A 26981-nucleotide genomic window follows, 5' to 3' on the forward strand; every position below is an offset into this window, starting at 1 on the left:
CTCTCCATTTATGAGGAATAACACCTTATGAAAGGATCAGCGCCTCGTGCCTTTGTTGTCTCTCCCTCTCATCTCACACTCCTCCCAGAGAAACACAGGTTGCCTGCGAGCGGACCCCTCATCCTAGGGGGCACAAATCCAATTTCACATCTCAGACTCACAACAGATTATTCATGCAGTGGGAAAGGGGGGTGCTCAGGTGTGTGTGTGTATACACTCCCTAAGAAATATGTCTGCGAACAAGAATTGTGCGAGCGTCTTGTGGGTATGTGCGTATTACCCAAGGGCACAGCGGCTAAGGAAGGCGTGCACACCGTCACATACACAACCATGCGTGCACACACTGCTCCAGCGGTGGCGGAGGATGTGTGTGTGTGGCCTTCCACTTAGCAGAAGGCCATCAGTGAGTCATTCTGCTGAAGAGTTCCCCTGGGAATTTGTCTCATTGACACACTAGCAGTGGCTGTTTCAGTACAAGGCTTGCTGGTCAATGTTTAATGCTTCATAATTGGTTTTAGTGACCAGCCCAAACTACAGGATGCCAATGCTGATTTAAAACTGGGGAGCTTAAGTCAGGATACCACAGGCCATTACTGCAGTGAGGTCCAACCTCATCTTTTATTTATTTATTGTAATGTAATTTAGACCACTGTTACTGTTGTCTGCCGCTTATTACAGGGGTAAAATGATCATTGCTAAGCCCCCTCATGCTCTTCCTGCTCCTCATATTGTATGCTCCTTTAACATGCCGCGACATAATCACAGTATATCAGTGATACATGACCATGACTTGAATCTGATTGGGATACCTGAGTGCCGAGTTTCATCTTACCTTTTCCTTTCTCGCTCTCTCTCTCTCTCTCTCTCCCCGTCTATTAGAGAACCATGAGCACTGTGGAGGAGGAGCCGGATCACATGATACCATGAAGACAAGCCTGCAGGTCCTGCGCTGCCAGCTGCTGAGTGAGTGATATCGCCAACTAAAACACAGACCGGCACACAGACATCGTCATTTCTTTTCCATGTCAAAGACCCTGAAATGTGCACTCTTTGGAGCCAGATCCCCGTTTTATAACTTTGCTTGATTTTTGCTGCCTGTCTATATTGTAGATGGTGAGCCGGTGAAATCGGTGATAGGATTAGTCAGACTTACAGTAGTGAGAAGGTGAAAGATGACAATTGGGAATTTCTTTTTCACTTGCTCCAGAGCTGGTAGGGAATCAGTGCTTTGCTCAAGGGCATTTCAACAACGTGGATGTTAGGGGACGCTCTCTCTGTAAATTTGTAGTGGCAGAATTAGGGATGCGCCAATACCACTTTTTCAATATTAAGTGTGAAATTTTAAGTTTCAACCAACGCCGAGTACCAATCCAATCTGTTACTTTCACTGAACAGTGTAGGCTTGGACCATTAGTTTGGTGTCACCACACAAAATTACTACACTAAACATAAGTTATTTAAAATCCATGTTTTCCCCACTTTTACACTGCTATGCTAAATTAGGCTCATGGTAATCCTAAATATCTAAGGATGAGCAAGTCCGTAACCTAGTGCCTGTCCCTGCGTGTTGGAGTAGAAATGAAAGATGTAACCTGAACTTCCCTTGGCTCACGGTTCATGCCACCCACGACAAGACAAGCTCACTTAGACCGTCTGGATACCCTCAGTTTAAAAAAAAAAGTGTCCATCGTGACAGTTTGTTGGGTGTCTTCCTCACGGCGTGTCCAATGTCCACCTCAAAACCAAAAACCTCTCGCCGCAGGTGCATCAGATGGCAACTAATGAGTCAGTGTCACCACAAAAAATTGCCAAAAAATTTAGAAAATCGAGACAATCTGCCTTTACTTCTGACATTACTCGATTCCTCATGTTACTCGGGGCTTTTGGTTTTGGATATTAGTCTTGGGTAAGATTTCTAATGCTCTATTTTTGGCCAGTGTCAGGGAGCCTCTTCAAAGACCCATATTGGTCCCTAAACCCCAGTTTGGGAGTCACTGTCACAGACTGTACACATAAGATTTTGGCAACATACAGCATCATGTATCCCCTCAGTTTTTGTCACAGTTTGATATGCCTTCATGTTAGAGTCTGGGCTGCTTTACATTCTGAAAGTAGCGGCAATGCTTGGGGAGTGGAGGTACAAACCTCTGGCAGACTACCAGAGCAGAATGTCACATGAATATGGAAGATGGGGGTCAGGCTGGGCCCCGTCTGGCACCTGGACGGGTAGCTAAACAGGCTGCTGATATCTGGTATGCACCCCGGGCTCCACTTCAGGGCACTGGAGCTAAAGGCTGCCTCTGACAAATCTGTCTCAATCCCTCTGAAGTGACGAACTTGGGCTGGACTGCTTATGGGCAGGGTGCTTTAAGCTATAGCAGAGGTTGAGCGAGGTCATCTTGCAGTGGTTTAATCGAAAGCGCAAAAAGGTTGAGTGGCACCCACACACTAACCTAGTATCCATATTAAGACCAAGGCCACATTTTAGAAGAGCATTTTTCAGTTTCCTCCTCTTAAATCCAATCTTTGACAGTGTAGGTCTAACGGGGGGCCACCAAAATCCGACAAAATCAAATGTCATGATATCTTTGTCCAAATACTTCAAACAATGATAAGTACTATGGGTATGATGAGCATGCAGGTAGAGGCAGATAACAGGCCAAGCTTAGAAAACTGCAACCTTTTATTGTAGCACAGCCTTTAAAACCAGGACCTATGCCATATCAAAGTCTCACATCACAGTATTGATATCAAATCATTATATATTGTCCAAGTCCGTGTAGGACTCAGTGCACCTCTCATATTTTCAGTAGGAGACCCAGCTGAGGCCTCATGGTTCCTCTGGTCTACTGCAGTTCCATCAGGTTGCCTTTTAGTTTGGCGGAGCTGAGAGGCCCACCTGAGATCGCTGCCTCGATGCAGCGCAGAGACATTTCTCATTTTTCTCTCTGGACCAGCCATCTGCAGGAGACAGATGTGCCTTAACACACTCAAGCTGCAGGCAAGACAAGAGATGCTGCAGATAGAACAGAACTAAGATGGATGGTGCCGCATCATGACAGACACCAGAACAGAACAGGAAGTCTCTCTCTTTCCTTCCTCCGGTCAGCCAAAGTGCTGTTTTTGTCTTCTGCACTGTGCATCCTCCGTCTTCCCCGAATCTGTGCGAGTGTTTGTATTGTCGTGTTTGTACATTTTACCTGAAACCACAGGGAGGACTCGCCATTTGTTTGCAGCAAATTGAGTTTTGCCTTGCGGCTTGCTCTTCAAAGCGGAGTCTTACAAGTAAGGCACTTGCTTCCAAACATCTCCTCTCCAGAAGTGCAAATTGCATTTTGAAGTCAGCCTCTAAAAAAAGAAAAAAAAACTCTTATCTGTGAGACCATTTAGTGCGCAGTGGAAATGAGTATTGCCTCACATGATTACAGTGGCTGCAGTGGCTTGTGCTCTTATGGATGCTACTGAAAATGCTGTGGGTGTACAATATTTGCAATGTTTGTGACTATGGAGTTGTTTAAGTGCAGGCCTGCTGTTCAGTGCTCTCCTCCCCTGATTCCAGACAACTTCCTGTTTAATGTTTCTCCTTCCTGTCGGATCCGACCCCTGCGCAGCTCACGGGCTGTCAGGCTCCCAGTCGGTGTTACTAAATCACAAGCACTCTTAGTTGTTCTTGTTGTCGCTTTCTCTCTCTCTCTCGCTCTCTCGCTCTCTCGCTCTCTCTGCCTGACTCTCAGATAAACACATCCGTGTTCAAAGCTGCTGTAACCTGACAAACACTTTGCGGGGCATTCAAACAGGAAGCCATTATCCTGCTGTTGCGATAGCCTCTGCTCTTATCTCCGCGCTCACATCTGTAGCACCCCCCCCTCCTCTCCTGCCTCTCCACCACTCCACCCCCCGAGCCCTCCTCCGGGCCGGTCCCAGCGGTCCACAGGATGTGCCCTATCTGTCTCTCCCCCCGGGACAGACACTCTAGTCAGATTGGCAGACGAACACGCCCAGGAGCAAACCAATGGAATTTGTCTGTTTGTGCTACTGTAAAGACGACGCTCTATTTATACACCTAGGAAGCGCATATGTCTTCCCATGAGGCCGAATATCAAAATACTCTGCCGTTGCGTCTGTGAATTTGGTTGTGTAAGCACTACCGAGTGACAAATGTTAGGGACTTGGTTTTGAGAAGAACTGCCTTATATGAAAGATGAGCGCGCTCCAACAGAGGCAATGGTCAGGAAGGAAGGGCAGTTGTTTTGCTTTCGGGTGGAATGGACCAGTGAAACTTATTATCACCTGACTCATCCATTTCTTTAGAGCTGGACAATGGAGTTTTGCATATGGCATGAGCGTTTGTCTCACTCTTCAACAAAACTGGTCATAACAAAAGATATTGGGGTGACTTATATAGTTATTGGAATACATTGTATTGTATAGTGACATATCTTACTCCAAAAATAGCCAAGCAAATGTATTGAGAATGTGTTTTTTAATTGTGAACAGGTACAGTTACAGTCAAGTGACAGGTGATGAATACTCTATTAGCAATAGTAAGTAGTAGAAGTGGTATTTGCATTAGTAGTTGCAATAATAGTACTGGTTATAGCTCTACTTTTGGAAATAGTAATAACAGAAATAGTAGCAGTAGTTGTTGAAGTAGCATTAATAGTAGCAGCAATAGCAGTTATTGCAGTAGTTGAATGAATAGTCGATGTAGTATTAGTAACAGGAATAGTAATAGTTTTAGTGGTAGTAGTCGTTTTAGCAGTAGTAGTCTTTTTTGTAGTAGTATTAGTCGTCATATAATAATCATAGTAGAAGTAATGGCAATAGTTAGAGGAGTAGAAGTAGTAGCAGTACTAATCAAAGTAATAGCAACATCGGATGAAGTAACAGTGTTAGTAATAGTGGTATTAGTCAATAGTAGTTGTGTCAGTGATGGTAGTTGTAGTGATGGTAGCAGTAGCAGTAGTGATTGTAGTAGCAGTCATAGTCGCTTTAGTAGTAGTAGTGGTAGTGCCATAGTAGTAGTAGTAGTTGTGATTGTAGTTGTAGTAGTGGTGGCAGTAGTATTACAAAAGCAGGAAACGCACGCCCAAATTAGTGAGGAGCTGGCCAGGCAAAAAACAACAACAAAAAAAATTTAAAACCCTGGCAGTGTGGCTGTTGAAACGATGATTCTTGTATTGTTTCAATAAATAAAATTTTGCATTGGAGGTATGAGTGTGTGTCCTACTCTTTACTTTTGCAGCAGTCGTACAATTACCAGAACTAGTAGTAGAAGTAGTGGTAGTTGCAGTTTGACAGTAGTAGTGATAGTGGTAGTAATGGTAGTTGTAGTAGTGGTGGTTGTAGTTGTATTAACAGTAGCAGTTGTATCTGTAGTAGTAGGCCAGAAGTAGCAGTAGTACTCATACTCGTGTCCTATTTGGGTCCATTTGTGTCAGTATGGAGGAGCCTGCTCTGGCCAGGCGTGATAATCCAATCTTGCCAGCAGTTCGTCAGACAGCTATCCAGTCAGCCCGCTGATAAAGGGTTTTGTGCGCCTGAAGCTGATGGATCTGATCTGTTGCTACGGCCCACTCCGAGGGCACGTCACAGCTCAGAATTAAAGCCTTGGACTACCTTCAACAAAGCTCTCCGTTTAAGCCTTATGATTTCTTTGATTTGGGTCTGTCAGGCTTTATCCTCAAAAGTGAGATGTGGATTCATTTGGTATTAAGCAGCAGAAGCCTGGTGTGGGCTGGTATAGGCTGATATAGGCTCATTGGTATTCTGATGGGCTCTGTAGATAAAGCCTTCTCCAGCTGCCCCGGTGGATCTGGGGGAAATCCCATGGAGGTATGTCCGCTGCCCGGCGTACTAAGGAGTGGATGGTGATTAGCATAAATGAGCTTAAATGCACTCCATGGAGGACTGACTCAGTGGTGGTGAGGACATCCTTAATCGGCGGCTATGGTTCAGTGCCCAGGGGCTTCCAAACTGTGGCGGTTATAGCTGGCGCGGCTACGCATGTTTAGCCTATCTTCCTCTGATATGGACATAATTCCCTCTGCCTCCCTTACATTTACATTTTCATTTCAGTCATTTATTTGACGCTTTTATGCAGAGGGACTTGCAATAAGTGAGCGGGCAGGGCCTCACTGTCTTGCGGGCACTTTGACATGGTTATTGATGAATAAACAGTGTACCGATGTGTTCATGCCAATCACGTTTGGAGCAGTTTATTAAGAATTGAGAACATTTACTCTTTCAGTTTTATGGATATCAAGATGTTGACATCCAGGAACCAGAAGCTGCTCATTACTGGAAAGCCGAGCATAAAATGAACCAAGGGCAAGCAACACTAATGCGAGTGTGAAATATTCAACCCTGCGGCATGGCAGATCACCAAAACTCTGCCCAAAAAACAAGCTACTTGTTAGTCCATATGACTTTTCTGTACAAGCCGCAGCTCGCTTGTAACTGGGTGGTGCAAACCTAAACGAGCCAAGCACAAAATGCAACAAAGTAAACTTCTCTGGTGTGGTTCAGACTATAAAAACATAACTCCAGGTTCTAGGCTCACTATTTAATTGGCGTTCACCTTTTGTTTGAAACATATTCCTGAGGCACATGAAGTTTTACACTCATAGCTTACAATGAGGGGATTGTAAGTGATTTTAGATTTGAAACGTGCTGTTCTGAAACATTATAAATCCATTAAAAACTACAATAATTACATCTTATACCTTAGTAGGTTTTTTTTGCAAATGGTGTATATCTTATTCTGGAATGCACTTTTGTTCATTTTTGCCCTCGACCTTGACCAGATTCTCGCAGGATGCATGCAGTTTCGTCCCCCTATCCCTTTATTCCCTGTCATGCAGTAACCATTTGAAGAAGCACAGCCAGAAAATCAGCAGCCAGGACTGATGTGTTATTGATGGATGAATTGCAGTCCCTATTTTTGGCTTTTTCCAAGCCCCCAATTCAAATGGCATGACTGCCAACTGCCCACTGATGGTGCAGCACGATCAGCCGGGCAGCAACACCTGCTTCATAGGCAGATTTTTCGCTGCACATTCGGGCCCTGGTTCTCTGTTGCACTCAGCGTGAGGTGACCCCTGGAAGAAGATGAATATCCTCTGTCCCCTACCCTCCACAGTGCGCACCCCCCACCCTCCTCCTCGGGATTGATCATACAGCCAGGCTGGGGGATAACCACTGATAGCCTGCACACCGCACACACCGCACACTAAGTGATTCTCTAGTATGATTGATTAGGCTAGCGGATTCATGATGCAGTGTGCCTGAACAATATTATTCCCCTGGCTTATGAGTACAGCCAATGGCAATAATGGCGTTTCATGCAGGATTTCATCAGCAGGATTAAATGTTGCGTTGTTTACCATCTCGCCAGTGTACTTTAGCTTCAGTGACAGGCCATGGCAGCCGTTCTGGCCCTTGTCCCCTGACATTGAGTCTAATGGTGAGTGATTGGTGGGACAAAGCCGGTGTTGGATCAGTGTGCAGGCTGCTGCTTTGCAACATGATTTATTGATGTCCCCGATGGCATCAATGGAGGACTTACATGAATGTCACTGGCTTCTTATGCATTCAAAAGAGCCCTATTTCAGCAGGTTTACTGCATAAATTGCCAGTCCCTCAATACATCCTGCGCTTGCTTAATGGAAAGCAGGTCGGTTCCATCAGCCCCATAAATCAGGGGATAATTTCAGTAATTTTACGTGCGGCTCGTTCTTCTCCACGCTGTCAGTGTGTGCCGCTGTGAGATGATCAGCTGGGTGGTGCAGATAGCGGGGGACGGCAACAGGTTGGCTTGAGTGATAACAGTGTTAGCGGCCTGTCCTCCTCCCTACCTTCAAAGTAAGATAACAGAAAGACAAGGAGGAAGACCTTCAATACAATGTCACATGTCATAGGCCACCTTTGAATTTAGTCACATCATTTATACTCTTTTTTTTTTGTCCTCTGTGATAAAGACTGAAAGGAATCCATCCCCATTTGTCAGCTGTTGGTTTTCCCATTATTTGGCTTTTGTGTCATCAATAATAAAAATACACTCAATACAAAATGTCATGTGCCCATGTATTTGTGCACACACGCTAAAGCCAGTTAGCAAGAATTATGGTACAGTATCCAGTGATTCATATATTTATTTCTCACGCTTTGGTTCCCCCTGATTGTCCTCTCTTCAGTGTTTCTGATGACATCCCAGTGAGACTTTGCTCCCATTTGTGGCCCACTGATGAACCACCCACACCTCCCCCACCCTTCCTCCACAAACCTACACTTCTTTCTTCCTCTTTGCATATTTTCCTCACCCCGCCTGACCCCTCTATTCTTTCCCCTCTTCCATCCCATTTGCCCATGTTCTCCCAGTGCTTCAACTCGCTTAATAATGGATGTTCATAAAGCTCAGCTCACTTCTCCAGCCTTTTCAATCATCTCTCCTGTTAATTCACTCCCCGTACCTGCTCGTCCCGTGGATGTCTGCGTGGAGGCAGAACCAGACACTCTGTCTGTGTTTGCCCTGCTTACACTCTCACTCCATCAGCCAGATGCCCGGCCACTGTTACAAATTACAGCCCTTTGCTTTATTGTGTAACAACAATGCACATGGAAATACACACAGAGACATACACACTCAAGTGCAGCACGCACACAGAAAAACACATGAATGTGACGCAAGCTTTTCTATTTCTGCTTCTGTCCTTTGTGGCTTTCGCATTATAACCTTTAATAAGGAGAAACTCTGCATCCCTCCAAAGTTAAAGAAGGAGATTCGCATATAAAATAAAGGCATATTCGGTGAAAGGATTGATTAATCCAACAATCCAACATCATTTCTCTCACTTCATACACAGGCCAAGGTTATTACTACTGTGTATTCAGCGCTAATGAGTACGCTGGCAACCAGATGTCTTGATGCAAACCAACTTAAAAAAGCATTTTGCCCCCTTTAACATTTTAGATGAGATATTTAATTAAACATGGTTTGACTAAGCTGAAAAGCCCCAGTTGAATATTAATATGTGTGTTTATTAGAGATCAGGGAGTACTACACACTTTATTCTAGGTTTTAGATCCCCCTGACAAGTCAGATGAATGTGTTTTCTGAGTATGTGTGTGTGTGTGTGTGTGTGTGTGTGTGTGTGCACGGCAGCATTTAGTTCACCAATCTCTGATGTTAACTTTGTTTGCGAAGGGAATCGAGGCGTCATGTTTTATTCAGTAGCAGCAGAGTGTCGGGTTGCCAGGTTGTGACAGTGGGGGCTGGGCACTGATTGAAGGTATGATTGAATCCAGACCGCAGCGTGGTAAACATCATCGCTCTCTATCGGCCCCGCGCACAACAGCTCAAAGTGACTGCGAGCATTTGTACACAAGTCAGCAAATAGTAACCGCCATGCTTTACAATGGGCCACTTAGCTATCAACTCTCCCCCATTAAATGCAACAATAACAGAAACACTTCATGCTACCCGGGATCAACTACTTAAATACTTGAGCTGGGACGGGTCGGCGAGTGGTGCGCTCAGTTTCCCTGCGTCAGGATCATCTCAGGAAAGAGGAGCAGTCATAAATCAAGGCCAGCCGTGTGTGTTATCTCCTCAGTTATGGGCCTGGAGTGGGCTCCGTGGATTAGGGATGTGACAGGCTTGGTTAATGGAAGACAGGGGCTGGACCCTCTATAGTGGAAGTCCCTGTGATTGAGTATCAGGGAATATGATTAACGACGCAGAGGCTGAGTTTAAATAGTCCACGCTTCAAGGTGCAAGTGTGGCGTGTTTGGTTTCCCACATTCGACAAGCACGGAAGAGTTTATGTGATGGAAAATTTCTTTTTCTGCCGCAAAAAGAAATGTGACTGTTGACTGCAGCCAGGTTTGATCTCTCAGCGTTAAAAAATCACCCCTGTTTTCACCTTTCCCCACCAATCCTGGGTCGTGTTTTCATCTTTTTTTTTTTTTTTTTAACACCCTGTTCCTTTGTACATTTCCTCTCTCTCTCTCAGTATGTATTCAGATTTCTCATCTCACCTCTTCTCTCATCTCCTCCTCTACTGCCCCCCTGGAAATGGAAACTTGGTTTCCATAGTTACGGAGGGAGCACCGTGGCTAAATGACGACCACAACATCTCGGTCACATGGTTGTCTTTACAGTCTGTGTTTGGCCCGGCACTGTATGGTTTTGAGGGTTTGAGTGCAGTCTATGATGGAAACAATGCAGTCCTAATTGCTACACTTAATGCCATCCCTCATTTCTAATCCCTCTATTGCGTAGCCACCTCTGCACTTCCATACATACACCCTCCAATATATCTTTCATTTTCTTTTTTTGTCTAATTCCGTCATTTTCTCTAGAGATATGCCTGTGACAAAACATATAATAATCCAACATAATTATACCCCGTTCCTCCTCCTTTACAGCACCAGACAGAGGCATTGGTGTGTGTACTTTGGCGTCGGCTTCGCATCACTTTATGTGCTGTTTGTCCGCGTTGTGCGTACAACTGCCCAGTGGGAGCCTCATTAATGTATTCGCGTTAGCCGTGTTTAACAGTGTCAATAAGGGAAGGTGGGGAGGGAGCAAAAGGGAAATTAATAAGCTCTTGCACATTCCTCCCTCTTTGACTTTCTTGCTGTCTGGGATAACATAATAGGACCAATATTCCCCACAGGCAGCTGCTAATGGCTTGTCACTACACAGCCTCCTTATGGGATTGAACTAGACAAAGTGAATCTGTCAGGCTGCCTCAAATGGTTTCAGCATGTTAAGTGTTGTGAGGCTCCGGCTGTCATGAATCTATCTATTGTTTTTGCTGTTAAAGAAAAAAAAAAAAAAAAACGTCCCAAAGATTATCTTAACAAGTCCTTTTGTCTAGTATTGAGCTTTAAGACAACTGGAAAAAAAAAAAAAAAAAGACTGACACAGTTTCATTCATTTACAATGCAAATTAAGTGGCATGATCAGCGGGTGGATCCTTGTTGTTTAAAATAAAACTATAAAACCTCTGAATGAAGTTATCTCAGCCAGATGTTTTTTTTTTTTTTTTTTTCCCACAAGATATTAAAACTTAAAACTAGCCTTAAGATTTTTGCTGTGTTACCAGAGGCTTCCCCCTCAATACTCACTGGTTACATTATGCCTATGTTATGCCCTGCATTTCAGTCTGTTATACTTGTATAATGAGATGTAACAATAAAGAATCTTGAATCTCGAATCTCTTCAGTGCAGCGGGGGCTGACTTTAATATTTCGGCATGGTAACGCTTGTGCCGCAACCTTGTTCAACACATCCTCCCAATCCCAGCTGCCAGCTTAGATACGCCGCTACACTCAGTGGAACTCATCTAGTGCATAATGCAGTTAATAAAGCAATCTAGTTAAACCAGGCGAGTGACAAACACAACGGTGCAGTTGATTAAAGGCTGAGGGTTATAATGAATGCAAAGCAAGGCTCCTCGAAGGCTCCTCCTGAACACCTGAGCAGTCAATTCTAGCTGCCAGGCTGCGCTCTCTGTGTCGAGCTATGCTAAGTAGGGAGCCTTGGGGGGGAAAGGATTTATAAGCAGAGAAAGAGAGACGCGCGCACACTCACACTGATCTGATAATTCATAATGCTAAGGTGATAGTGTATGATAATAACACTGGTTCAGTCTGGTTCTCTCCTGATAATTTCTCTCCCTCGTTCTCGCTCCGTAGGTGTTCTAGCTTTCCTAGCACTGCCAGTAGGACTGGTGTCATCAGCACAGGAGCTGTACCTCGGCCAGACGTCCCAGGACTCCGTCTCCATGGCAGCCACCCAGAGCAGCCCCCTCACTGCCCCCATCCTCTCCCACCTGGACTGGCATAAGGAGGGATCCAGCAGCGGGGAATGGCCCCCTAAAGGAGCCAGTCACCCCACAAACATCATCCTCCGCACTGTGGCACTTCCCTCCCAGGGCTGGCTTCACACCACCCAAATCCCCCACAGCCTCAGCCTGGCCTCTGAAGACCCTCCCATTCACAATGCAAATACTGTCAGTCCAAACACTGTGAGCACTGCAAGCACCAAACCGGGTCATGTGACCGGGAGCGGTGTGAGTCAGCCCCAGGAGCCAGGCTCTGATGTTGTCAACCAGAGCCACATGCACAAATTGGTCAGGGCATCTCAAGCTCATAACCCAGATACTGTCAGCATTAACCAGGCCAGCAGCAGTCCTAAATCTCCCAGCCTAGCTGCCCCACATATAGAGGAGCAGTCTGCTGCCAGGGGGGCTCCAGACTCCCTGGCTCCTGTGTCCAGCTCTGCCTCAGAAAGAGAAAGAGGTGATACACTGGGACTGGGGCTTTCTACCCCTCAGGCCCCTGCACACCATGTGGAGCCTCAGAAGTTGAGCATGGAGGAGCCAACCGACCCCAGTCAGCAGTATGTTCCCCAGCTGCAGCCTTCCTCCCTCACCTCCTCCTCGGTAGACACAGACCCTGCACTAGGCCTGACACTCAGTGAGCATGGCACCCCCGAGCTGGCCCCACCCCACACCATCACCGTGAGGGAGGCGCACTTGGGCATCAATGAGCCCCCCACCATGGAGCTGGTGGCAGAGCCAGAGGGAGAGTCTGTCTCTCCAGTCGAGAGCCCACCACAGAGTCTTACTTCCCCTGTGCCCACCCCTCCCTCCGCCTCAACCGTGGCCCTTGAGCCCAGCCCCAACACGCACCACAATCCAACCGCCATCCCAAGCAACCACTCTATCCCAAACAACACCACTGTTGAGGAAGCTGGAGGCAGGGACGTCCCGCTAACACCGCTTCCACCTCAGGGTAATGGCACAGACAGCGCCCCTCTTGGACACTGGCAGGGGAACGTCACCACAGACAGGGGGCTGCTCTCTAACGGCAACTCAGCGGAGGAGCCTTCCTCTCAGGCGAACAGCTCGTCCCCGAACAGCTTGGATCCCCCATCAGACAGCGGGAACTTCCTGAACAGGCTGGTGCCCGCCACCACCCACGACCCCTGGGTACCCGGTAACACCTCGGACCCCACTCTCAACTCCCCGCTGTCCAGGGCAACCATCTGCCTGAGCAAGATGGACATTGTGTGGATTGTCCTGGCCATCAGTGTTCCTGTGTCCTCTTGTTGTAAGTAATAATTCAGGATAGCTCGAGAAAGATTAAAGTAATGAGGGTTGGAAATTGCTTAAATTTTTTGGCTCACTGTGGCTTTAAGTCCATTAACGTGACTGCCATACAAAACATTCACAAGGAAAATTCCTCCCTTGAGTACTCTAACGCTGTTATGTATTATCAATCTGTAATATTCAGCCTTTTAAATGGGTTATTTTGCATTGAAGCGTGTAAATATACCTCTTTGGTATGCTGATTTTCTCCTCAACCTGGGTATTTTCACTCCAGTTAGTGATATCCTATATTTCCCAGAACGCTTTTCGACAACTCACAGCATTTGCTGCATTAAGAATATGTAAGGGGAGAGAGTAATACTAAAAGCATATTAGCAGCAACAACAGTCGTGCCTTTTACGTGACATTATGGTCTACAGAGGCTACAGTGGGTGGAAAAACTGGTATCTCTTCCCTGATTGAAAACAAGCAACAAAAAAGACAAAAATGCAAGCTGCTTTCAACAGCGTTTAAGAGTTTTGTGGTGGATTTCACCACACTTTTACTCTTTACAACTTTTACCTTTAAAGTACAATCTGCTCTATCATGGTGGCACAGTTCCCTGAAACATGACAAGCTCTCCACCCGAGCAGTCAGCGTGGGTATCTTTCCGAGGCTATTTGCAGAAGCAGCTATTCTAACCTCATTTTCCCCTGTCTCTCCTGGCTCTAGCTGTGCTGTTGACTGTGTGCTGTATGAGGAGGAAGAAGAAGTCGTCAAGTCAGGAGAACAACCTCAGCTACTGGAACAACGCCATCACCATGGACTACTTCAGCAGGCATGCTGTGGAGCTGCCCAGAGAGATACACACTCTGGAGAGTGAGGTACAAATCACCGGGAGGCTGATTCTGTTACTTTACAGCACTGCTCGCTGGAGGGCCTCAGCATTTATTTGATGCTTTAAAAAGTCTTCTTTCAGTGCTACTGAACAAGACGGGGAAGTGAGTAAAACAGCCTTCAGCCACAAGAGCAAGGATCAGCAGGCGCTATCAGCAAGCATTTACCATTCTGAAGTGTCCTTGAGCAAGACGCTGAATCCTTAGTGGCTTCAGCTGTGCTGCTCTGAACAAACAAAAACAGAACCTCCACGCAGGGAATCAGTAAATTATTTGTGAAATTTGTTCACCTAGTTAGTACATTTCAAGGAAATATCAGTATACTGTGAAAGTAAAATGTGTTTTTTTATAAAGACATGGGTTTCCAAAGCCAAAGGGCATCAGTTTTATCAGATCCCTCCATCTAATATTATTTGCCACCAAAACTTCCACTTACGTGCTTGTTTTAATCAAATTAGTTGTGACAGTTGGGGCAGTCACTGAAAAAAAAACGTATTATTTTTACTGAATGTAATAGAGAAGGATGAGCCAGTGGTCCTCAATACTGTTTAATCATAGCTTCCAGTGAAATTTCAATAGTAATTTCTGATTTTGCCCTCAATTCTAATGATAAAAAATATAAGATCAAATTTCAGCCAGAAAAAGTCATGCTGCATCTTGTCATGCCCAGCTGATACCCATAAGTCCTGGCCTGAAAACTGAAAAGGTGCACAGTTCCCTCACACTGACATGAGCGCATCAACCTGTACGTCATCCGAGTTTTTGGTACCTTACAGCACCATCTGCTGTAAATATTGGGCATAGCAGTAGTAGGGCATTAGTTCATTTAGCATAGCAACAGCAATAAAGCCACATTTTCATCCTTCTTCCTCCCATGTATTTGGATTCGTCATTGCATTCTGTTTGGATTTTTGTTTCCATCTTTTCCCTGTTGACCATTTCACTGATGATGTCACCGTGTCTCCTGTCTTTTATTCCCTTCATTGCTCAATTTCCATCCCCTTTGCCGCGTCTGGGGGCGACAGGAGAGGGAGGCTGAGGTTGGAGCATGTTTAGGATGCTGTTGGTGACACCCAGGTTTTGTTTCCCTGCTTTACCTGTCTCTGTAGAGCAGCAGCCCTGTAGCTTCCCTGGTGCTAGGTAAATGACAGTGCCCTCGGAAAAACAATAAAGGATGATCATAAACCTAAACCACCGTATGGCAGCTTGATTGGTTTGGTTGATTTTTGCCCATACTCTTGGCCCCGTTCGTTCTCTGACTCGTCCTGCAGAACAAATCATTTTTTTTCCCCACATTCACACCTCCCTCCAGCACTGTCTTACTGCTGACTCACCACCAGTGACCATTTTCACATTTACTTTCTCCCTCTGTGTCTGTTTCAGTCTCTCTCTCTTAATTCCCTCTGTTACATTGCTTTTTTTTCTTTTTTCTGAGTCATCCCTCCCTTTGGTTTCTCCTCTCGAGAAGCCTCTCCCTCTTCCCCTCCATCTCCCTTTGTATCTCTGCTGATCTAGCTTTTTCAGACATCTTTGTTCATCGCCTTTCTAAAAGCCCAAGGTGTTTTTCCCCGCTTCCACGCTAAACCTGACCCCTGCTCATTCCCCGTAGCGTGACGTAGCTCTTAGATACAGCCAAGTGCTGTGTGCACCCGATGGTGAGGCTTGAGACACGAATTACATCCAGTGTTATACCTATTAGACGCCTAGATTCATTTTGTTTGTGTGTTTACAGGAGCACGACACCTGTCTACCCCCCAATGGAGACTACAGCGGCAGCAGTGTGGTCCTGGTGAACCCTTTCTGCCAGGAGACCCTCTTCATCAACAGAGACAAAGCCTGTGACATCTAGAGAAAGAGAGAGGGACACTGGTGGACTGGACTGTCAAAATAAAAGCCTCCCCCACTTGCTTTCTCCTCCTTTATCCCTCCTCCCTTGCTGTTGTTGTCTATTTTATATATGTGGTAAATATTCAGAGACTTGGCTTTATACTGTATATTAAAAAAAACACAAAGAGCAGACTGAAAGAAGAGCGATGTAAACAAGACACTATTTACTATGAGGATGCACCCGCATATTTTTCTGATGTACATTTTCTACAAAAAAGCTTAATTGTGATAAAGGTTTTTATGTCTTTATAAAAAATACAGAGTATATGTGGTTTCGTTTCCTTACAGTGGCTTGGTGGTGAGTGCACTGTGGATGTCGCCACTTGAATTCTGCTTTAGAGAGAAATGTGCTATAAAAAAAAAAAAAAACATTGAGAAGCGTTTCCTTTTATTTTTATTGTTCTTTAAAATCAGTCCCAAAATACTTAGCCTGTTGAACTTGAATTCTGCACCTACGTACTTGGGGGGAGGTACAGAGGTTTCTGTAAAATATGTGAGGCCAGATCCTAGTAGAAAGGAAATGGTTGATAGCTGTGGTTATGGTGGTGGTAATGGTTGATTTGAAGAGAACGGTTGATTGATTTGGGCTCTGCATCCAGAAAGGGAACGGTTTGGAGGCACAGTGCATCTGTCGATCAAGTCGAATGGACATAAAATGGCTTTTCCCCCTCATGTGTCACCAGCTTCTCTTAAGAGGGACCACGTTGATGTCTTAAATTCCTTACGTCAAGTTGTCGTTAGCTCTCTATCGGTATGCGTGCGTGAATGGCCCGTTTCTGCATGCAAGCATGTGTGTACGTCTGTGTGTGCATGTGTGAATGTGCAAGTGTGTGCTTAGACGTACAGACAGGTGACACATTACGAGGGAAAAAACCAACATGAAAGTGACTCAGTGAGGTGTTGAGCTGCTTCAGAACAGCTTCAGTGCTCTTCAAGTCTCTGGAGCTCTCTACCTGGAAGGATGGAGCGCCGTTCTTCCAAAAGATATTCCCTCATTTGGTGTTTTGATGATGGTGGCGGAGAGCGCTGTCTAACATGTTGGTCCAGAATCTCCCACAGGTGTTCAGTTGAGCTGACATCTGGTGACTGTGAAGACCATAGCATAAGATTTACGTCATTTTCATCCCAGTCAACCCATTCAGTGAGCCCTCGTGCCCTGGGGATGGGGCTGTGTCATCATCGGATAAATTTGATCACTCAGAATATCTTTGTATGGATTTGCAGCGTCCCTCTCCTCTAAGGGGACCCCAGCCATGTCAGCAAAATGCCCCCCACAGTGTAACAGAGCCAGGGGACCCTCTCATTGAAGGGGTCCAGCATTCAGGCCTGTGGCGTTCTCTTGGTGGACGCCACACCTGCACTCGCCTGTTTGTCCAGAATTTTTCCATATCTCTGTAAACCAGTGCCTGTAGTTTTTGCACGACTGAACTCTCTTAGTAATGAGGGCTTTAAGCACTGCAGCCCTGCTATAATATCTCTCTCTCTCTATGTACAATATCGTTTGAAAAAAATGGTATTCACCCCCTAGACTTCCAGAGACTTGCAGAATCGATGCTGGGATGCACTGAAGCTCGTGCTGGCCCAACTCCCTTCACTTCACGTTGGTTTTTCCTGTAATTTGTCCATCTGTCTGCATGTTGAAATGTGTTGCCCCTTACCCACATGTCACTGTTACATAAAGTCAAACACAAGGTGTTTCCATCACTCTCAGTTCAGTTTCATCTGTCTCCATGTATGTTTTTAAGTCGGTCTGCCTGTCTCTTGGTCTCTATGCCTGTATCATGGAGTGGTTACTATTTTTCTCAACCCTGTAGAAAACATCCACGCCGACCCTGCAAAATGTCTCCCTCCATAAGTGAAGTATGTGTTCATCAATGCAAACATTGTTCATTGCAGTGCAGATGTTGAATGATTTTGAAATAACTGCTGGACCAGGTAAATGTAAAAGGCCGTGAAAATATATTCTTTACCGGTGAAATACAGAGATAAATATATGCTGAATATTTACTGTGAGCACAAACAGAGGCAGTTTAATGGAAAAAAAAAAGAGATGCATTTAGATATTTTTTTTAATTACTGAATCTGTGGCCCTTCTTTTATCAAGGTTTTACTTTGCATTGTTGCAGTTTTATTCAGTAATCAATGCTGCCTGCCTCTATCATCGCTTCAAAATTTTCTGCGTTGTGAGATGTTCTTAAGTTACTGGTTTGGAAGGTAATGCTGGATACCAGTTTTGTTCACCACATTGATATCTAGTGCATCAGATGTTCACAGCTGGGCTTGTAGTCTTGCTCGCTCAAAGTGGGCATTTCACAAAATGTTCAATGGGATGGTGGAGCAGTGTTCAACACTATGTATTTTTTTGTACTGTAGTATACACTGTACTTTTTACTGCTGAGCAATAAAACAAACAAAAAAACTTTGACAATGTTCTATTTTTCTGTCTCTGATCCTAATTAGAAAAGTTTTATCACCTTTCAGCCACAAAGATCTGAAAATATCCAGACTTCTATGTACAAAAAGGTGCATTATTTCTTCATATTTTGGCATAAGCTATGGTTTTAAAATATATAAAACGCAAAACAGTGATGCCAAGCAAAAGAGTTATGTGTGAATTGGATTAGACGGCTATTGGTTAATAATATAACACAGCTATGTGTCCTATAGCCTGCTGGTTTCGCCTATCACAGCACATCTATTGATCCGGTGGAGGAGAATTTTCTCTTTGTTCACCAACCAGTCAACTCATCTATTGATCTAGACATCTAATTTTAATCAAATGAACAAATCCACTGCTGAGGAGAGATATTGTTGTGGTATTACTAATGATACTGTGATTGCTGCTAAAAATCAGAATCAGAAATAATTTACTGAAGCTGGGTTACAGCTGCTCAAATTCTCAAGAGAGTAATATAGTATAAGCATAAGTGAAATTATAAGAAATAGAAAAATATGTGCATTAGAAATGTGTAAAAAAAAAAAAAACAAAAAAAAACAAAACTGTGCATTATGTATAAATATGTGCATCAATCCAACAAAAATATTCCCATAATAAATACAGAAATAGAAACTGAGCACATGTAAAAAGTATACCTCTATGCACCACAAATATTTGCCCTTGATATATAATCAGAATCAGAAATACTTTATTGATCCCCAAGGGGAAACTGGGTCAGTTGCAGTTGCTCAGATCCTAAAGACAAGAATTAATAAATATAAATATACATATAAAATATTTAAAAATAGACATACACGCATGCGTGCCCTGGAAATTTGTAAAAAAAAAAAAAAAAAAAAAAAACCACTATGCATTATGTATAAAGTACGTGCATTATGTAGAAAGTTGTAAAATGAATAAGAATAAAAAGTAGGTCAACTATGTGCATTATTTCTAAATATGTACATTAATCCTACAGAATAAATGTACAGCAGTAATGAAAACTCACTGATCATTGAGCTTTTTTTTTTTTTTTTTTTTACTAATAATAATCAAGTGGGCCACGAGTTTCTGTAGGAAAAGGATGCAAAAAAAAAAAAAAAATAGAAGTCGCTGATTGGCTGTTCGGCATATCCATTGTAAGAGTGTAAACCTTTCATTTCCAGGTCAGGGCGCCAAGTGTTTCCGGGGGAGAGTACAGATTTGTCAAATAACCTGTGCATCGCATGGTTGGTAGCTAGCAGACTAGCCAGCGGGGCTTCACAGTGGAGACAGGCAGGCAGGCTGGACACTCTTTCCTTCCCTCGGGAGAAGCTGAACCGCCCGGATCCGAGGCCGCTCTGTGCGCTGCTGCTCGCCCTGACAGCTGTCCGCTCCCCGACTTCACATTTTGTCATTGCTAGCTAGCGTTAGCCCAGCGGCTTACAGCGACGTCGCTCTGTGAAAATGGCGGATGTAACGGAGAAGAGCCTGGATGATTTCTTCGCCAAGAGGGATAAAAAGAAGAAGAAAAGCGAGAAGGGGAAGGGCAAAGAGCCCGTCGGTGGGCCCGCGTCGGCCATGGTGAAGAAGACCAAGAAGGAGAAGGAGAAGTCGACGAAAAGTGAGAATCAGGACGCGCAGATTGAGAAGGTAATGCCAGTCTGGTGACATGTCGTTTCCAGGAGACACCCGGCCGGCCGGCCTGCCAGGCGGCCGGGGCTGCCGGCAGCATCACCCCCGGCCGGGGCTTGTCTCTCCCCGGCCAGCCTGCCTTTCACCCGCCGCCGAGGCTGCTGTGTCTCTTAGATCAAACTGTGTCTCCCTGCCATCTGGGAAACAGGCTGCTGTCTGTGTTTGTGGCCCACACCTAAGCCAGCTAATGTCGCCGACGCTAGCCGTGTGTGTGTGTGTGTGTGTGTGTGTGTGAGAGAGAGTGTGAGTGAGAGAGTGTGTGTTTGCGGGAGGAAGCTGTCATTCTGTGTGGCTGTCCAAACCAGGCCGAGCCGCCATTGTCATTAACTTTTGGAGAGGTTGACAGTGTTAGACCATGTGGAGAGGTGAGCAGCTGTCTGATATAACCTGACACAGCTCACTGTTACTCTGCAGGTACAGCTGACTCCTGAGGCCAATTACACATTTATGATCTGTGTCACCCTTTTTTATTTAGTAGAGGGGCGAGGAAGGGTTTGAAGCACCTCAGTGATCATGTCCCTAAAGCACACAGTGGTCCATATGGTAGTGACACTATCAGTAAATCATGCAGAGGTCAGAAGTCATGTAATTGTGGAGGTGTGACCCAAAAAAAAAAAAAAAAAAAAAAATCAACATTAAATGTGTTAATAAGGTGTAGGACGGCTTCAGTGCTCCTTGGTATAGGTTCATCCAAGTCCCTGGATCTCTGCTGCAGGGATGCAACTCCATTTTTCCAATAGATATTCCCTCATTTAGTGTGCTGATGGCTGTGGAGAGCACTCTCTAACATGTCCAAGTCCAAAATTTGCCATAGTTTGGGTTGAAGGCCACACCGTATGATTTGCATTAGGGCCGGGACAATGTGCTTAATCTCCAGATTCATTACTATCACAGTACTTAGGTGCTGATTGAATATAACGATTTATTACAGTTTTTATCTTCAGAATAATCATCTTGTTTGTGTAATGGTTCATGAGGCTCTGATTATCTTAAAGGTCACAATAGGTCATCTTATATAGGGATGTCAAGTTTCAAAAAGGGGTCTCACTGCAATGAAATGGCGACTGTGGGGGCTGACATCATCATCACACACAAATAAAATTGTGCTTATTGAATCAACAAGAGTCTCAGCTTTTCAGTCAAACCCAATTTATGCAACTCCAAGACTGTTTAGGCCCCAGGATGCACAAATACACCATTTTAGAATAGGGCAAAATAACACACTTGCACTTAATGCAAAAAAAAACTGCATGGTTTTTGGGCCAAACTGCATGAAGTTAGCATAAAGTGGGAAAGTCTGCAAAGGGGAGACGTGTGGGTGCTCACAAAGCCCATTTTCATTCAGATCTCATGAGGTCAGAGGTCAAGGGACCCCTTTGAAAATGGCCATGCCAGTTTTTCCCTAGCATCACCCTAGCATGACCTGCTTGGTAGCAATGGATTCCTTAGGTTATGTCGTATCATGTGATACCATGTATTTACTTTAAATCGATTCAGTAATTACAAAAGAAATCACATTATTTTATCCTCAAATCATTCAGTGAATGCTTGTGCCCTGTGGATGGAGAGGCTTTGTCATCATGGGAGAGACCGCTCCACTATGTTTCTCTTTTATTCAGGGGTTTTCCTTTTAATTTGTCTCCCATTTGTGTGTTGTAATGGAGCTGACTGTCCTCTCTGTCTGTGTCCAGGAGGATGAGGAGTGGAAGGAGTTTGAGCAGAAGGAGGTGGACTACACCGGTCTTCGGCTCCAGGCTCTACAGATGAGGTGAGAGCAGAATAAGTTGAAGCTGTCCGCGCTTGTGCCCGTCGACACGAGGAGCCGCAAGCTGCTCGCCGCGCGTCGCTCACCTCTGCTTTGCTTTCTCCCGCTGTTTGCAGTGACGAGAAGGAGGAAGAGGAGTACGAGAAGGAGGAGGTCGGCGAGGACGGCGAGATCATTCTGGTCAGTGGGGACAAAGTGTCCGGGCCCTGGAACAAGTCTGGCGCCGCTCCTGCCCCCGCCCCGCCCGTGGGTGAGTAAACTGCCTCCATGCTTGTTTTTCAGCCCTTTCCCAACTCAGGAACTACCAGCCACTCGCCGAGAAAATGACCTTGACAGTTAAGAAAATGACTGTGAAATTAAGGAGAGATGACGAAAAATGACCCAGATAATTATTGTTAATTAGCTAACTTTTCCCCGATGGGTTTTTAAGTTATTAGTGTCTCTGGACAGTGTGTTGTGGGCCATGAAAAATGGAGGGGATTTTTGTGCACTATACAGAATTGCCAGGGTTGATTTTGAAGTGAGGAGGTTTAGACTCAGTTGCTTAAAAAATTGGAGTAAGCACAGATTTTAGTCAACTAAATGAAAACTCCTGTGCTGATTCTTAGTTTTTTGGGAATTGACTCTATATTAACCCTTGGCAGTTCTGCATTGTGTACCTGTAAACAGAAAACAGAGTACATAACTTGAAGTAGGAGTAAAAATTTGATTGTTGCTCTGTTTATGTGATATTCATCTGCCCGTACGAAATACATTTGTGATTTTTCATAGTTCAGTAAAATATAAAATTGTGCCCAAAAATGCAACTAAAAATCAGTTCAGACAAAATCAAATCTAAAAAAAGTTATTATTATTATTTTTTTTTAATCTGGGTTGGCCGTACTATATGTTATGTAGTCAGTTTTTGTTGTTTTTCCTAATTGGTATCTCTGTCCACAGAGGAGGTGGAGGTACCTGAGGCCAAGCCTGCCGGTGTATATCGCCCCCCGGGGGCCCGGCTCACCAGCAATAAACGAGGCCCCGCCCAAGGCCCTCCAGAGATCTTCAGCGACACACAGTTCCCCTCTCTGCTGGCCACTGCCAAGCACGTAGAGACACGCAAGTGAGTAAGATGTTTTCAGGGGTATGCGTTTGCAGAAGTTGGCATCAGGTTGCAGGGGGACTGACGTGACCCTGCTGTGTTTCAGGGACAGAGAAATGGAGAAGACCTTTGAGGTGGTGAAGCACAAGAACCGCGGCAGAGAGGAGGGCAGCGGCGCTTCTATGCAGCATTTGCAGCTTGACAACCAGTACGCCATCTTGGGGGATAAGTAGAGCCGTTCCCCTCCGTCCCCCTGCCCCTCCAGCGCGGTCCTGCCCAGCCCCCTGAAGGAAGCTGAACTACAGCTGTGTGGGCTTCAGTCCTGACAAAGCTCATGCTGCCACCATCGCCACACTGGTTATCCTTTCTCTCTCACTCACACACACACACACACACAAACACACACACACACACACACACACACACACACACATGCACAGCTTTGCAGACAGACATTCGGACTCCTACACAAAAAGACCACTTCAGCACATACGGTGACACTCCCTCACATAGATGACTGACAGCTACATACACAAGAACTTGGTTGGCAAAACTGAGGGACTGCATTTGAAGGGGCTGTTGCAACAGGGACTAATCGAAAAAGAATCAGCAAAATACACCCATACGTACGACACTGCAGCAACAACAAAAGACAACCCAGTTGTCCTTTGTGGATTGTACTCAGAGCAGCAGTTGCGCGGTGCAACTTCTCTCTGGACTTCAACTTGCTTCGATAAAGCCACAGGGGATCGAAGATGACTTTAGGCAAGATGATTTTACGAACTTCTGTTAAAATATATATTTTTTTGCAAGATCGTTAATCCAGTCGCACATGGTATTTTGGGGTGTGTTTGAGTTGCGGTTTGGGTGACGGGAGGGGGAGACTACCTCAGCAGCGTAGCTGTGGTGACCATGTGGACTGAGCCTTTCGCTGTGGTGGTGAACGGGGCAAACACCAGCCCCCCTCCCCACATACAAGCTGGCCATCTGGCTCCTTCATTTAGAAACTTGAAGCTTTGGTTTTTCCTTTACGATGATGGCACTCTACAAAGATCTGTGGACAAGGAGTGAAAAGGTTGTGGTCCTCATTTAGAATTACTATTTAAAGTGGCCTTACTGTTAAAGAGAGAAACTGCTTTGTCATCTGGAGAGAACCTTGCTTGTCGTCTCATGGGCTGTTGCCTGCCTCTGGATCTCACCACTTTGTGAAAAAAGAAAAAAAAAAAATCAAAAACAAGTTCTGTTCAAGAATGTAGTGCTGTTGTAGTTTGCTTGATAAATAAAACTACTAACTGTCCTTCATATCCACTATTTGATTTTTGCTACCCTCATTTTATTTTGGTTGCCTAGACATCAAACATGTATAATTAAAGATCATTTCTAATCTGAAATCATTCCTTTAGTAACTGAGTCTCTCTAATCTCATTCGGTTAAATTCAGCTAACATTTTGACAATGTCTTTGCTCTTATGTGTGTCCAGCTGTGAAGAAACATGGTGTATTGTTGGTAGACACCAAATGATGATAATGTTACAGTGTCAAAAAATACAACATTATGCAGTATGACACATGGAGAGTGGTGTTTCTACCATCACTTTGAATGCATATTGAGCTTTTCTCTCGCCAGATTCAATGCATTACTTTTAATGGTATAGAGAGTCCCATAATTGAAGTCGGGGAGCTTTTAAGTTACAGTTTTGAATTTTTTTTTTTTTTTTAATCAAGTTTTTCCTCATAGGTAAGTGTATTGTCTCAGCCCGTATTGCAGTATTTTTTTTCCCCCCAGAACAGGTAGCTTGCACGTAATTTTGTTTGCGGAGAATTACAGCATCTGCTCTTCTGTAATTGCACATTGCCATCAGACCACTATCCATTCATGAAAAATGGTTTGTTTTACCCGGTCGAAATCAGATGGGTTTTTACAACCATAGTTATGTTTAGATAGAGGGGGGGGGGAAAAAGAACTGGATTTCTGTTCTGTTTCTGTCCTCGCCATAAAAGATGTCAGGGAGCCCTGACCCTGCCACAGCACTGTGGGTGGAGCTACTTCAAACGTGTCTAATGAGAAGAGAACAGCCTAACACAAAGAGAAATAAAGTGATCCTTGTGATTGTTGTCTTGTCTGTGTTTTTAAGTGTAAAATGAGAATGTGCCTGTTCGCTTCCAAATCTGTTTTATCTTAACATCTTCACAATGCAGAGGACACAGCCTGTAAAGGTCATTTTGTCAAGTTTTTTATTACAGTGGTTTTTCTAATGGCAGTGGAATCGTTTTAGTACCAGATTTATTTGGTCGTGATAATACCATGTTACCTCCTGATGAGCTTCAAACCAAACAAATAGATTAGTAATTATTTAATGAGAATTTATTCCCTCAATACAAATTATTAAACATCATTTAACTGAAGGAGACAGCTCTTGTAATTGACTTTCATCCCAAGGACACTTTTCTCGGTCCATTAGGATTTCAGTTGTATTCATGTCCCTCGACTTCAGCCACCCTCTTGTGTCTCTCTCTGGGAAAAAAAAAAAAGACAGAGAAGGACAGAGGGAAACATTAAATGTGTAAAATGACACGGCAAATTGAAATATTCAAGGTTAATTTGCCACATCTCTCTCAGTTCCTTTAAAAATTCATCACAGTGGAACATGCATTTTATTATTATTATTATTATGTCATTATTTTGAATTGCAAGGTGTGAAATTAACCAAAACCTTTAATTATGTCAACAGTGAGTGCTGTATTACCTTTTCACTTGTCGGTGTTGGCCCGAACCCTCCGTCATTGTTCACTGTGTGTCCCAAAGCAGACGGCAACTAAAACAAGAAAACAAATGTTTCATGAGGGAATTCCTCTGATGTCATTATTTTGATGACTTTAGTGCGTCTTTTCTCACATCTATATATCCCTTCAGGAAATTAAAACACCTTAAGTTCAATCTCCAGCTTGTTTTATGTATTTTTTTTTTTTTATTAGTTGGTTTATTTATTGTTTAATTATCTAACCTCGGTACATCTTCCTCTCTTATTCCCTCCTACTATAATGACGAAGCCTGCCCACAGGGTTCAGTCGAGTTTCACTTAAACCAATCAAACTGTCCAAAGAGGCCGGTGAACATGTGACTGCTGCCAAACACATCCTCATCACCAAATCACACCAAGTTTACTAGTAAATGTTGCGTAACAGTGTTGCCTCAGAGCAGGCTGATGTTATTGCGCAGCAGTTCCTAATTATTTTGATGGCTGGGTATTAAAGCAACTATATCTCTTTTTGGAAATTAAAAAAAAAAAAAAAACCTTAAGTTCAATCTTAAGTGTTTCTAAAAGATGCTGTCTGTAAATGTGGTGTCATTTTGCAGCTATGAGCTTCCAGTGGTAAAGAAGCATTTAATGTGTGTTGTTCAAAATTTGACCCTGAAGGCACAGGGAGAGGTTTGCCTTTGTTGTTAGTTATGTGCTGTCAGTCATAAGAGAATCTGTAATTTGACATTTAAATTAATCAAACTGTCCAACGGAGATGAGACCACTGACAAGAACATTTGATAAAACTCCAAGTTTCAATTAAGTGTTATGTAAAAACATTTCCACCCACCGTGTCTGGGGGTTTGGGTGTTCCAAAGCCCTGGTCGTTGTCAAGAGGCACTCTGCTTCCTTTTGGCCACTGAAAGTGAGCAGTATCACACTCAGGAAGTAACTCAGGAAGGAAGTAACTCAGGAAGTTAACAACAACAGCAAAACAAAAACTTTAACCATGCTTCTGTTGAGTTTCTGATGATCAAATGATTCCTCAGAGTATTTACTCTCTCCCTGAGAGGACACTGACACCTCGGTTACTGCGTTAGACTGAAAACCAAAGTCTGGTCCAGCATGGGGCCTCTGTTTGTCTTCGCAGTAAACACACTGAATATGAATTATTGGCTCACACAGCAATTAATCAGTGGACAAGTTGGACACATTATTCAGTGCAATGTAAGGCGAGTTGGGTGAAGCATTTGGATTTCAAGTAGATCAGAAACAGAATCTATTTTGTCAGTGAAGTCAGAGTCTGTGTCTCATTCCACACAGATATTAAGTCTGCCAAACTGCCATAAAACCGGCTGCGAAGTAGCCTATCAGATAAATGAATTTCAATAAATCTGGTTG

At 44.2% G+C, this 26981-nt stretch overlaps 2 protein-coding genes across 6 annotated transcripts in view; both read left to right on the forward strand.

Moving 5' to 3' along the window:
- tmem108 (transmembrane protein 108) overlaps positions 1-18049 on the forward strand; it is a 43689-nt gene extending 25640 nt beyond the window's left edge. For all 5 annotated transcript variants that reach the window (XM_030079293.1, XM_030079296.1, XM_030079294.1 and 2 more), the window contains exons 2-5: positions 880-963; positions 11704-13122; positions 13833-13984; positions 15729-18049. In XM_030079293.1, coding sequence (XP_029935153.1) covers positions 924-963; positions 11704-13122; positions 13833-13984; positions 15729-15845 — 1728 coding nt within the window. In that variant the 5' untranslated portion in view covers positions 880-923 and the 3' untranslated portion in view covers positions 15846-18049. The remainder of the gene's footprint in view (positions 1-879; positions 964-11703; positions 13123-13832; positions 13985-15728) is intronic.
- Positions 18050-19491: 1442 nt separating this feature from the next.
- cdv3 (carnitine deficiency-associated gene expressed in ventricle 3) lies at positions 19492-24949 on the forward strand. The gene is made up of 5 exons (XM_030079403.1): positions 19492-19952; positions 21686-21762; positions 21876-22009; positions 22699-22861; positions 22947-24949. Exons 1-5 carry the CDS (start codon positions 19767-19769, stop codon positions 23071-23073), a joined length of 687 nt encoding a protein of 228 aa, XP_029935263.1. The 5' UTR covers positions 19492-19766; the 3' UTR covers positions 23074-24949.
- The last annotated feature ends 2032 nt before the right edge of the window (positions 24950-26981 follow it).

The sequence above is a fragment of the Myripristis murdjan genome, chromosome 20, assembly GCF_902150065.1.
Source record: "Myripristis murdjan chromosome 20, fMyrMur1.1, whole genome shotgun sequence".
Classification (NCBI taxonomy): Eukaryota; Metazoa; Chordata; class Actinopteri; order Holocentriformes; family Holocentridae; genus Myripristis; species Myripristis murdjan.

Bases quoted from the DNA above. Each gene is read 5' to 3' on its own strand.
- cdv3 (XM_030079403.1), top strand. From the start codon at position 19,767: ATGGCGGATGTAACGGAGAAGAGCCTGGATGATTTCTTCGCCAAGAGG. The intron at 19,953-21,685 runs GTAATGCCAGTC...GTCTGTGTCCAG, and splicing joins AGGACGCGCAGATTGAGAAG to GAGGATGAGGAGTGGAAGGA. The intron at 21,763-21,875 runs GTGAGAGCAGAA...CGCTGTTTGCAG, and splicing joins CTCCAGGCTCTACAGATGAG to TGACGAGAAGGAGGAAGAGG.